The sequence below is a fragment of the Gymnogyps californianus genome, chromosome 2 (assembly GCF_018139145.2).
Source record: "Gymnogyps californianus isolate 813 chromosome 2, ASM1813914v2, whole genome shotgun sequence".
Lineage (NCBI taxonomy): Eukaryota > Metazoa > Chordata > Aves > Accipitriformes > Cathartidae > Gymnogyps > Gymnogyps californianus.
This window is the reverse complement of record NC_059472.1, coordinates 112,399,949-112,413,491: the sequence shown is the minus strand read 5'-3', so window position 1 is coordinate 112,413,491 and position 13,543 is coordinate 112,399,949. Positions and strand designations below refer to the sequence as shown.

Sequence of the window (13,543 nt, the reverse complement as noted above, 5' to 3'; positions counted from 1 at the left end):
CACATAAATTAACCTACTAATCTCTCCCAGAGGAGCACAAACAACAGTCGGGGAGAGCAGCAGCATTTCATCACAAGTAGGAGGCTTTGCTCAGGAGTGAGGTGCAGAGGCCAAGAAAGATAGAACACTATAAGGAGAAAAAAAGGAGCTGCTGCATAAGAAGCACGTTCAAAATCAACTGGAGGCTATGGGCTCAGTTTAGCAATTCTGGGCACACTTACCTAATCTGTTAGTGTTTGGGTTTTTTTCTTTTTAATGATCACTTTTGTGTACCTTCAGCACGCTGTGTATTCAGGCACACTACAGTTTACCACTGACTGCCTGAGTCTGCAGACAGCTCGTAACTGTAGCTCCAAGAGATGAGCTCCACCTCGGTTATCTCAGCAGGGGCTTCCCCAGCCTCCCCCACGCCACAGCTGCAGAATTTTACATTTTCCCAATGGACAGGAGTTCAGCAGCTCCTCTTCCTCCCCGAAACTCATTTCTCTGCAGCCAGGCAACCAGCACATTTGTCTCCCTGCCACGGCAAAGCTTGTCCACAGCTGCTTTTGGTTCTCCTGCCTTCCCAAAAATGTTTAGTTGGATTACAGTACGCGGTCCCTGCATTATACAACATTGCTGAGGCAAGGTGATATGCTACCAAAGGTGGCTACAGCCTTCCTTCTTTGATGGCACGTGTCTGAAGAGCTCTTGGGAACAGAGATGAGTCACTTGAATTTGATGCTGTGGAGAGGGTTTTTCCTGTGGTTTTTTTTTCCTAAGGTGATTGCAAACAACTGACAGCTTATACACACTTTTTTAGATGCAAGCCATAGATGGGCCCCTGTGCAATGAGAAAGCCATTAGCACACTTTGGTGCTCAGCAGCTGCTGCCGGGGCATGGGCTCCGTCTCTACCATGGAACAGGGGAGAAAGAAAGGATACAAACCCTTGAAGCAAAATAAAACGCTTCTGGGCAAAGTGCACGGAAGTCTCTATTGATGGCAGACACTGCATTACCACAATATAATGAATAGGCCATTGCAGAACTGCAGCCACTTTGCCCTTTTGCATATTGACCGCCAGCCACAGGCTTTGCACCATAGGAAAAGCAACACAAGAGACCCCGGCTTCACTTCAGCGGCTGAGTGCCCCACCTGAATGCACGGTCCTTAGGAGTCAGCAGAGGGCTCTATAAAGTCAGAGTCCAAGCAAGGGACTTTTTGAATATGCCACTGTCAGACCACTTCTGGTTTGCTCTTCCCTAGGAGGACTTTGGCTTTGCTGCAGTGATGTTTTTTTTTTTTTTACAGACACGCACACACAATCACTAAATGTGCCAGTAAGTCAACTACTTAAAATGAAAAATCGCAACACTTGATAAAAAAAACAGAGTAATGACAGATGTGGCAGGTATTCAGGAAGAGCAAGACTGAAAGATGTGGCTTATCTCCAAATCATAATGCACTGTCCCCGGTTCCTCTCCCAACAAAAGTAAAAGGAGAACTTTTGCCATTTCAGTTTGGAAAGAGCTGGCAATCTCAGCTGTATTATTGCAGCACTTCGATTAATGCAAATATTGACTGATAGCATACCGACGACAGGAAGCTACTGAACTGCAAACTCAGAGCTTTTTTAGCTAATCTTACTTCTTCATTTGTTTAAATCCTCATTGTTTGATGCTTTTCTATTTAGTCTGTCACACAAACATAAAACTCTGGTTCAGTAACATCCTGGCACAAGATGGGCTCAAACACAATCCACTTTTTACCGAACACCAGCTAAAGCCCCCCTGCACTCTCCATACTCTTATCTGGCAATTGGGGAAGGCTGATAAGACAGAAATTTAAGCCACTAAGCAGTTTCAAAGCAAAAGCAACAACTTCTTTGCGCAATCCACAGTTAAACTCTGGGACTAATTCCTCTAACACAGGACATCAAGAGCATGAATAGTTCACACAGGTTTAAAAAGCAACTACCCATATTTATGCAAAAAAAAAAAAAAATCCATCCAGGGCTATTGACCCCAAAGATACCACTCTGACTTAAAGGAATCCCTGGAAGAGATGCAGTAAATAGAGCTGTAATGCTTGACAATATAGACTGCACACACTCCTAACCACAGGGAATCGCTCATGAGAGTTAGCTAGTAATTCCATTGAAAAGCTAAAAATTGGCAGATACGGCTGCGAACACACATTCCGGCACACCTTCTCAGAACATCAGTTTCTCATAGGGGCTTCAAAGAAGAGCCGCATTTTAAAGAAATCCTGATCTTTAAAATCAGAAAAGCACATATATTAAAAATAATCTGCTTATGGGAAAGTCATGAATCTTTTTCATTAAAAAGTTATCTCAAAACAGAGAGTAACAATGCCTTGAAACAGCCAGGTATTTTCCATCCATGAAGGAATCTGTATGCCTTCATTCCAGGCTCTGTCTACACACAGATGTGCACAGATGTATAATTAGTAGTTTAAGACTGAGCGCTTTGGTGATAAATATCAACAAGAATCAGATATTTAAACATCCTCGAGCATCCGGACATGATCTACTTGGTAAGGGCAGTATAATCTTGTCAGAGGGCTAGTTTAGGACTGCCTTAAATCAGCATAACTTGTGGAAACATTTTACCAGCTTAAGCTGCACCAGAATAAGCTCAACACCAGCTGTGCATTTTACTTCAGCTACATTTTGCTTTTAACCTGCTTTATATCTGAAATTTCTATCCCCTCAGCCACAATCTAAGCCCTCACAGCCTGCCCACATCTCTCACCCTTATAGCCTCCCCTCAGCCAGCGAGCAGCCAGCCCCAGCCTTGGTAGTTGCCCGGCTTTTTTCCCCACCAGCTTTCCCTTCTTTTGCTGCTTCTGTCTAGGGAGATGACACCTAAGCATCAGCTGCAACCCATTCCCCTTTGAAGCAAAATATACAAGCCCATTATTCTTAAGATATCATTTTTACAAAAATGTCTCAGTGTTGCCTAAAAAAGTGTATGCACTAGCTTCTGAAAATGGGACAAGAATTTGTCTAGTTCAGCCCGATCACTGCAAAATGGAGAAGATGTTGTGTCTCGAGGCAGTGTTATCCTGATCAGTGCAAGTTACTCCTCAGTTGTCACGCAGGACTCTGAGCACACATACAGATCAGGATATCCCTTGAAAAAAAGAATTGCTTACACTAGCATTAATGCCTTAATTTTGTGCTCTGCTGTACATGTTTACAGTGTATTTTACTTATGCCCCTCTTTTTCCCCTCCTCCTCTAGTGCTGAACATATTTACAACATCCAAGAAAAGTAAAGCATCAGCCAGCCCCTACAGCACCAGCAAGCTGTACACCAAAAGAGACAATCGGATAAAATACCACAGTAGTATCGCAGAAAGGTATCAAAACCACCTGCTCCCCCATGGGGAAGCCGGTGTGCAAGGACTTGGGGCGTAAGCGTTTGGACTCTAAACACATATTAAGGAAAACACCTTTGAGGGAAGCAGCTTTGTCCACTTGCCTTACACAGGTGGTTGGCACAGTAATCATTGTACGAGATCTTTCTCACTAGCAGCTTTGTGACAGTTTGATGCCACGTACCAGGGCAATCCCCTATCTCATTGGAAAGATGGGGTCATACTGCAAGTTTCCGACACCCAAACAGTGGTGTTTAGAATTAGACTGTTGTCAGGGTTACTCTGATACCAGCTTGAAATTTGCCTGCCACATATACTATACACAATATTTTGTTGCAATTTTTTTTTATTTCGGTTAACATTCCTGCAGACAGACTCACTCAGGTAGACAGTCAGAACCCAATGGCGGATGTAAACACAGACAACTATTGATCACAATATACCCATGTATTTTAGAAAGGTTTTTGCCCAGCTCCCTTTATGATTATTTTTTTTCCAACACAGGAAATGTTGTTTTGCAAAGATAAATTCCACATCCTAAAGATCACATCTGCTCTCCTTGACCTGTCTATGTGCATGGTAACCATATCAAAGACAACAAGGCCACCCACACACAACTAAGTCATCTCTACTCGCAACTCTTCTGCCTCATTAATGGAAAATTAATATACATAAAGAAAAAAATATCGCCACAAAGACTCATCTTACATTTTTCATTGTAAATTCTGACACACAATACATATGCTCAGGGAAAATGGATGCATATATATTCCCTACATAAACACAGGCAAATGACAAAAAGAACAAACTAGCAGGCACCTCCCAGACAAAGTTCTATTTATTCAGTTCAAAGATTTAATCCCTCGGATTTAGGAGGAAGCCCTTGGGTGACACAAGTCAGGTGTGACGGCTTTGAAGTCCTCCCTCTATAAATAAAGCTTTCTGGCTGGGGTTCACTTTCTCTTCCGCTTCAAGGAAGGGACTACAGAATTTGCTGCTTGTAAAGCTGGACTCCGTCAGTCACTGCCAAACACATTAATCCTGACGTTTTTAGCATTAGAGTCAGAGAGCAGCAATGGTTTTAATGAGATCAAAGAAAAGAGTGGACTTACCAGCACACTTCCACCAGCCTTCGGCTGTCTAGCCAGGCTCACGCCCATCCATTCGTCATCTCTGTCTTCTTTGCAGGTCTTTCCGCAGAGCGTGCCCCGAGAATTGCCTACAGAAAGAGGGGAAAGGCAGCAAGGCAAGGAGACGTGAGTTTTAAATACCCACCAAAGAATCCCTACAAGAAAAGATATTGCCCATCAAACATCTGCCTGACAGTGCTTTTCTTTTCCCTTTCATCCTGACTATTAGTTCTTGTATGCATTAATCGGGGCGATGGTCTCACTTTTACTAGGCAGCATACAAATACATAGTAGAGGATAGACCCTGTCCCAAACAGCCAGCAGCTATTACAGCATGTCCACAGCTCTACTTTAATAAACCATCCAACTGAAGTCAATGGGAGAGATGTGGGATTGCTTGCAGAATGCAATCAAAGCAAAAATTACTCTTGAAAATGAGATCTGGGGCACTTAAAAAAAATTGAGGCCTAAATCTTTAGTCCTGTCAGGCAGTATTCATGACTCCATGAGAGACAGTTTACATTACAGTAGCAGGACAAATGAAACTTAGCCAACACACTGTTTTAACACGTGTAAGCTTCATAAAAATAAATTCTACCTGACTCAGTCATGAAAAGATGAACAATACTAACATGCCTTTTTTATAGGCAGAGAAAGCAATAATATGCATGTCACCAAGAGAAGCGAAATATTAAAAAGCTTCAATTTTCTCCATCAGAATCCAGCACAAGGTTTTAGATCAGAGTTTTACTTTAGGACTCCACGTTCCCCCGATTCAGTACATCAGAGAAACCAAAGTCAATCCTGATCACGTGCAATAGCGTACAAGCACGGCTCTCACTGAGAAACTTATTTCCTTTAGCACAATAAGCAAACCCAAGGAATGATCTGCTGCGTTACGAGGGAACCCACAGATCGCCATGTTGCTTATAACACCACACATCATGGGCCCACCACTGCACTGCCTGGGGTCATCCCACGCACCCTTATTTCAGCACTGCCTGGAGTAGGCAGCAGCACTCCTAACCACTCACATACCCACTGACGCCACAAAATCACACTGAAGCAGGTGGAGAAAAGACAGCAGCTTAGGGTAAGCAGGGAAAAATCCACCTTTGTCTGGTTACTCGCTGGAGAGAGCGAGCAGGGCCACTGGGAGGACACCAGCACCAGGTGGGATGCTATTTCGTAATGCTGAAGAGAACATGACACCTTTGCTACCAGCGCTCAAAATCCATCAGGAGAGGCTGACGAATCCCTCTCAGTGTCTTGGGGCCTCTGTGAAGCTGTCAGGAGGATTGCTAGCCATTTGGGGTATGGTGTTTTTTTTTTTTTCATTCCCCCCTTCTCCCCCCCAAGCATCATAACTACCTACCTCGACCCATATCCAGTTCTGTGCATCTTCTGTCAGGATTGGTATGGACTCGACATTTAAACACTGCTCCTGGGGACTGAACAGAGGTGCTGTATTTAGATTCTGCCTTGGGAGCACCAACCAAGACCCTGGAAACCAAAAGGAAAGTAACAAGTGATTAATTACAGAAGAAAAGAAAAAAAAAACCAAACAACAGCAAGGTTCACATTGCCAGAGCTTGCCTCAGCAAAAGGACTTTCTCTGGCAACCTTGTAAAATGATGACATTGACTTGCAAACTGAAAACACCACACACAATAAAGGCATTTTTCTCCAGTGAAGCCACAAATACTTTAACAAGTTAAATTTCCATTAGGATCGTAACACATTTAAAGCACCAGCCACCCTCACCCCACCCCTCACCCTGAAAGCATTTAGGAAGGTATTAGGACAGACAACAGCAGCTGCATCCATCTTTCCTCAGTTTTAACTACATCCCTATCAATCCAAGAACCCACAAGGTCTAATACACACACCCACGAGAGGATGAAATCTGAACCTGTGTGCTTGCCAGCCAGCCAAAGATTAATAAATTTGTTTAGAAAGTTGAGGCACCCCCTTCTCAGAATACTTTATATAACTACAGCTTTAAAAACAACAAAAAAACCACCCAGCCAACAACACAGGAGCAAATCTCTTCCCCAACGCATTGCTATCAACCAACGTTTATCACTAAGGCTGTGAAGACTATACCTGGGCTATTTATCCCACATGAGAGCTAGCATCTCTGGGAAGCACCAATGCACAAGCTCTGACCTTAGGGTTCCTTAGTGCACCCTTGAAAGATGATGAGCACTTTTTAATCACTTGTGTTACAATCCAGTTAACTGTTTAACAAGCTGGCAGCTGCTTGTGCCCTAAGGGATGCTTTTCGCTGAGGATTACAGGGGAAGCACAAGTATTAAGGGCACCCTTTAACTGCCTCCTCATTAAAGGGACAATCTTTCCCACCTGATTGTGAGCCCAGATCTGGCCACATGAGGGTGAGGAGGGAGGTTAAGCAGGAGGAAGGCAGCTCCAGGGAGGGAGGTGGGGAGCACCAGGTAGTTTAGTATCAGTTCTGCAGATACCCTTGCACGGTGAGGCAGGGCAGAGCTTCTGCGTGTAACAAAATCCTCGCTGAAGTTAAGCCCAGGGCCGGAACTAAGGGCCACCGTCTCTAAAAGACTGAGCCTCCAGCACTCGCATGCGTGGATCCAGCCTGCTACTTGGGAGGCAGCAGCTGACCAAGGAGACGCTGTTCTTGGTTTACCCACTAAAGGGATAAAGAGCTACTACTGCAAAGTCAGTCCGCATACACAGCCCACCCACAGCACAGATGGACAGCCCAGCACAAGCGCAAAATGGAAGCTTTCCCTGTTTTAAACAACTTCTCCTTCATCCTCTAATTTCAAGTTCCATCCCCAACCACCACCCATCATCACCATCCCAGTAAACACAAGGAGACCCGAGGCACAAGGCGTGCACATGTCCAGGGTCAACCTGAGCCACCTGGAAGAGCTGCTCCCGCATCAGAGTCCGATCTGTACCAAACAGCAGCACGTTTCCACTCCCTACACACTTCCCTGGATGTGGGATGTGACAAAACTGCCCTGTAGCACTTGTAAATACATTTACAAGAAGAAGAGAAACCCCTCCATTAAGTGGCCATTTTCTCTGAAGTTTCACGAGCTCAGCTGTAACATTTGGAGAAGTTTGATGGGGCTGCATTCTGCAACACACATCATGTTTTCACAAGTGAGAAGAATTAATGTCCGAAATATTTAAGTTGCTAAAACCTACAAAGCCTGCACACATTGGGGAGTGAGCGCAAAGGAGCCTGAAATAATAGCTCCAAATGGAAATCCCACTAGGCAGGCAGCAGGCAGAAAATCAAATGCCAATCATTTCATTTACACAGGCGATGAATGCATGTCATTCACTTATTGACATTCATGAGGTCTAACAAAAATAAATAAGGGGGGATATTACCAGCTTAAAGAGTTACAGGTTCAAATTGCAAATGGCAAGCAACTGTTTCTATGACCTGTTATAACAATAAGATAATGTAGGCCACATTGACCCCCAGTTTAAAAGAAGCTTTGCTCTAACCTAAGAAAAGTAAATATGATTCAGCAATTAGTGCACAAGATACTTTGGGTTGCAGAATGCAAGATGGAGATGAAGGAGCCTAAATCACAAAGACTCTTCAGCTCTCTTTAAAAGAGGGCTGAACGGGAAAAACTGATAATTAATGATTAAGTAGGCTACTGGCACAGATAATATTGCCATCTTGAGCAAATATACCTTTCAAAAAGAAAACGTCTGTTGCCGTTTTTTCATGCGGACTGAGCAGAAGGAAGCAGCCAGTAAAGGCAACTGGTCACATGTGCCAAAAGCAAATCTATTTTGGATTGTCCTGAATGTCCATACATTCAAATTTGATATTTCACTTATGTCACACACTATGTCATCTTAGGATCTTGTCTCATTCTTTCACTCTTGCACCTAGATCCCAGCAGGTGAAATCTTTGCATATCTCCTGTTCCTTCTGGCGTGACCCATGCTCGCCCGTGGCCCGAGACGGTCACCTTCAGGGAGATGGGAGGTTTTCTGTTGGTTCACATGCTTTTTGGTTGGTCAAGTTGGTATTTGCCACATACCACTTTGGTTCTATTCAAAGGTTTGAGACTGGAATATTTCCTTTGTCAAGAAAAGAGTCCTTTACTCTCATTATTTTCTGGATGCAACTGCTTAACTGTTCGAAGAAAGTCACCTATTCAACTGTCATGAGCCTTTTCAGCAGATATGGATAGAAGACTCATTTGCATCTGATTATTCTGGGACTCAGCGAGCAAACCAAACGCTTGTTTTGTATCTCCCCTACACATTAAAACACCTTGGAAATCTTCTACAATTTCTATGAAACAACGCTGCAGCCAGAGAAGGTGTTTTTCTCTGGTACCATATTGAAACAGAAATACATTTCAAAACACAGCCTTAGAGTCTAATACAGTGTTCTTGCATTTCAGTGCTGTGCAGTCTTGGCTGGCATAAACACAGAAGATACATAAACAGCCAGCAGAAGTACAACCCTGTCCTCTTGCTATTATCAGGCAACCCTCCAACATATTCCAACTAGTTTAACCAGCTCTCATGTAAAACAGCCTAATTTTGTGGTACGGATTTCCAGTGCTGCTATAGGACTACTTGGGTTGTCAGCAAGCAAGCACCAGCAGTTCTCCAGCCTTCTGCCAAAAGGCTTATGATGTGGACAGTACTCTGCAGAGATTATCAATGAGTGCTGGCTCTCACCACAACTGTAATACTCTGCAGGAAGCCCCCAAGATATTTGTGAGTAGCTGCACAAAGACACCTTGAAGGGGAAACCGCATCAAGAGACAGGGATTACTTTCCATTGAAGAGAACCGAGGGCAGGAGTGGGGTTTGGGACCATTTTAGGGTTAGTTTTGCTTGACGTGCCCAGAGCTCTGTGAACCAAGTACTGGGGTCTAAACTGACATGAGGAGCAGTTGGCAGAGAGGCCATTTAACCTTCTCTTCTTGCATTCATACTCGCACAATCAAGGACAAACGCCCTCATCTGTATGGAGACAACTACGCAGCTGCATGGCCAGAAACCATCACATTGCAGAAGCTGCAGCACAGCAGCCAATATTAATGGATGACAAGAAGCTTTTTTGGCCACATGGAAATCCACACCTCCTTAAAATTACTTCCTGCAGAACAGTAACTATCACTTCGCTGGTGATTGACCCTCGGGACATACAGATTTGGAAATTAAGTGCTGCATTTAGCAGAAGGAACAGTGAACGAAAGTGTCGAGCTGACCGATGGCATGGAGAGATGCCAAGCACATTAAGCATCAGCCTACAGCATGCCAGCAGCAATTAGGCAATCACAGCTCAAGGACTGGGGAGTGTAGGTACCTCACCTCACTGAAATGTTAAGTGGCGGAGAAAAAAAGTCTTTAAATATCCTCACATACCACAGCGGATTTCAAAAGCAGCACCAGAGGAGGGTGCACCACCAGCATATCCCAGTTGAGTTTCTTCCCTTCAGAAAGGTCTCTGTCACTTGCTAAGCCCTCAAAATAAAAATTCCAGTGGTTCACCCATTACGTGCAGAGCAAGGAGCAGGAGGGCTGTTATTTGGACGGCAGATGGATGACCTGTGACCAACAGCAGCAGCCTCAGGTTCCCCGAAACGCCATGGCAGCACTTACAGCATCACTACATCGTTTATGCAACATGGCATCGTTAACACAACACCCAGCCTCCACAGGGTCGGTTTGTTCCTGCACCTTCTTTCTGGTTGCACACAAGTACATCATGCACTAACAACACGTATCCATCAGACTGAAGGCAGAACAGCCTTCATTATTTCAGCAGCAGCGCAATCCAGTGAAGAGCAGGGCCAAAGGAATGAAGCAACAGCACAGAAATCAGACTCATTCCTTATTGTAAAACTCACAGCAGGACACCATGCAACTAAACTGACTCCATTACTTTTTCGTGCCAGATCGTGTTGCCAGAAAGGATAAAGTTGTTACCCTGGACTTGCTGAGGGATTTGGGGGTGTCAGCAAGAAGGGGGCATAGGGTGGGGAAAGAAGAGAGATAAAGTAACATCTTATTTTAAAAAAAAGAACGATCTGAGATGTCACATTATTAACATTTTTTAATTGGGGCAAAATTGACATTCATCAAGATTTACATTCATAAAACCCGCTTAAGGAAGGAAAAGGAGACATTGTCAGAAATACAATAACCCCATCACATCTGTGATGACAAACTTTTCTTGAGACAAAAACCATGCAAAAATAACTCCTAAACAGAAGCGTCATTGCAATTAACTATTTCAGACAGGTCAAAGGCACTGACTTACTCCACTGTTGCAGTGGAAGCTGAATACCCATATTCCACTATAATTCCTGTGTCGAGGGCTGCGTGGCAGCCTGACTATTCACAATTATCTGATGCAATATTTCAAACCAAATATCCCCCTTTTCTTTCCTCCTACAAGAATATTTGGCTCATATGAATCCTCAAGAATCACCAAACCCTGAAGAGGTTTACTGGAAACGTGCAGGCCTATGGCAGATAATATAGACAGGTGCTTTTGTGGTGTTCGAAACACCTGAAACACTGAAGTTGAAGAGCTGACCATTACAGATGTAATTTTAATACAAAACAGTGACTATATATACATACACACACACACATATAGACACACACACACACATATATATATATGTACACACACGGATAGGCTACTGAGAATAATACACTTCAGCTAAGAAGCTCTCATGATCAGAAGTACATCTGGTGAATATCAGGCCCCAATATTCATAGCAAGAAGCCCTGAACTATCATGACAACACTCTCAAATGCTTGAGAGCATATTAACATATTAAATAGTTTTAGACAGGCGGGAGCCCTATCAGCCTCAGATATGATCAATCACATTTTTGCAGGCTCACATAGTGCACGGCTCACCAGGCAAGCCATGAATGCCCAAAATACTACTGTCTAAAGTTAACTTAGCTTAACTACTGCCCACTGTAATGTATAGGTCAAATGGGCAGGAGAAACTGAAATCATAACTCTTCTTTGGGTAAAGAAAAGCTACAAAGCTAAGAAGAAAACTGATGCACAAAACCAAACAATAACCCTATGACTACTAAGAGGAGCTATATACTACAATGGGATAGATAAAAAACATTCTTACTACATATTCCCTATGACAGACTTCAACCTTTCCCCAGAATATCACATTTGAAAGAGAAGGAAGAAAAAAATTAAAAATCACCCAGCCAGTTAGGGAAATAGCTCTATAGCTTTGCCCACAAAAGCTTCACACACAAGAACCTGACAAATCTGAAAAATGTCATCACTTCTACTAAGCATTTCCCTCTGCACTCATCCAATAAACTGGGATTGTATCTTGTATTTCAATAACCTGCAACTGGTAATCACTTCAAACCAGAAATCAGAGACTTTTATGCTCCAAAGTGGTGTCTGGAGGCAGAAATAAGATTCTGTACAGTATAAATATGGTTTTAAAATAGTACTATATAATACCGGAAGCCTTTATGCCCAGTTGAAGTGGACATAGCTAAAGGCACTGACAAGGGTTCAGCCCTTTGGTGGTCTGAATGTCAAGGAAGGTGGGCCAGATCTTTTAAGCTTTCCAGGAGAAATATGTTACACACTTAAAATTCATTATTATGTTGCAGTATGCAAAAAAACCTGCTTGCACTCAGAATATGCCCATCCAGTACAGGGGATGGCATCTTCAGAAAACTGAAAGAAGGCTGCATATACTTTTAAGAGCAGAGAAATTTATTGCTGTCCCTTGACTTTTAGGCTGCATGCACACATTAAGAGCACAACTGCATATAGCAAACTGGAGTCAAGGAGATTGTAAAAAACCTATCTCCCAAACTTGTTATCCCAGCCTCTGTTGGGCACAGGATTTTGAAGCACCCATGAAAACAAACTCACCAGTTCCACTATGAAAAGAGGAGCTTTCCCATCAGTGGTGACAATCCTACCATCATGACTTTTGACAGCCCAGTGCTGATGCTGACCGTATTAAGCTGCTGTTAACCCTTCTGGGTGTTAGGGCTAGCAATTTATTTAAAAACACTTCATGATCTTAGATACTTTTTTTTTTCTGGGTGCCATAGCTGAGGCTCCATGAAGAAGCTCCATTTTCAGAAAGCTGGAGTTTGCATAACTGGAGTTTTTACTTTCAAGCACCAGACTTCTTACAGATGCCTGCCTTCAGACAGACACCTAACGCTGCTAGCACAGCATTGTTTCCAAACAAAGTGGGATACCTGGGAGACTCTCCTCCCTGGTCCACCTCCCCTTCCAAAAAAACCCCAACAAAACAAACAAACAAAAAAACCAAACAAGAAACCACCACCAGGTGCTATCTGAAGATAATTCATGTTATCGATCAGAATGATAGACACCTACGCAAGGAGCAACAAATTATATCATGTTTGTGCCACCATACCCCACTAGATCAGCATTTCATTCACACCACTGTGAATCCCCAGCAATTTGTGTTGAACAGAAGTCGCTTTCAGCCTTTGCATCCTTTGTCGGTTCCTGCCCTAAGTTAAGCATTGCTTTAAACTGAGGGCTTTTCTTCTCCCAGAGCGCTTTTCCTCTATGAAGTCTTCTGATAAGTCAGTAAAAATGAATGCTCCATGAAAGCCACTATGCAGAAAGGCAGAGCATACGACCACTTGTGAACTAAAGGGTGTGAAAGAAATTCATTTTTAAAGAACTGGACACCGGCATGAATACATTTATTTATATCACAGTGCACCACAGTTCCAACATCAACAGCTGAGTAATCGGGCCATATCTAAGTGTAAAAGATAAAGACAAGCTTTGTGGACATTTATTGGCAGCAGTGGCTCCTACTCACATTAGAAGTGCACCAGATGACATCAACTAGGTCCAATTAAGAGAAATCAGTTTTAATTCTAACAAAGAGCCTCTGACCCAGACAAGAGAGAGACAGACTATGCTCCAAGACTCTTTTCAGTCAGCGGGAAAAACAAGAAGCTTGCCAGTTTGCATAATTTTTTGAGATGTAGAC

General features: G+C 43.3%; 1 protein-coding gene across 1 annotated transcript in view; it reads right to left on the bottom strand.

Moving 5' to 3' along the window:
* The window catches only part of ITGA9 (integrin subunit alpha 9), a 225,809-nt gene that overhangs the window by 211,302 nt on the left and 964 nt on the right, over positions 1-13,543 (bottom strand). The window contains exons 2-3 of the mRNA XM_050915800.1: positions 5,888-6,015; positions 4,495-4,601 (exon numbers count right to left, since the gene is read on the bottom strand). Of these exons, the coding sequence (XP_050771757.1) occupies positions 4,495-4,601; positions 5,888-6,015 (235 nt within the window). The remainder of the gene's footprint in view (positions 1-4,494; positions 4,602-5,887; positions 6,016-13,543) is intronic.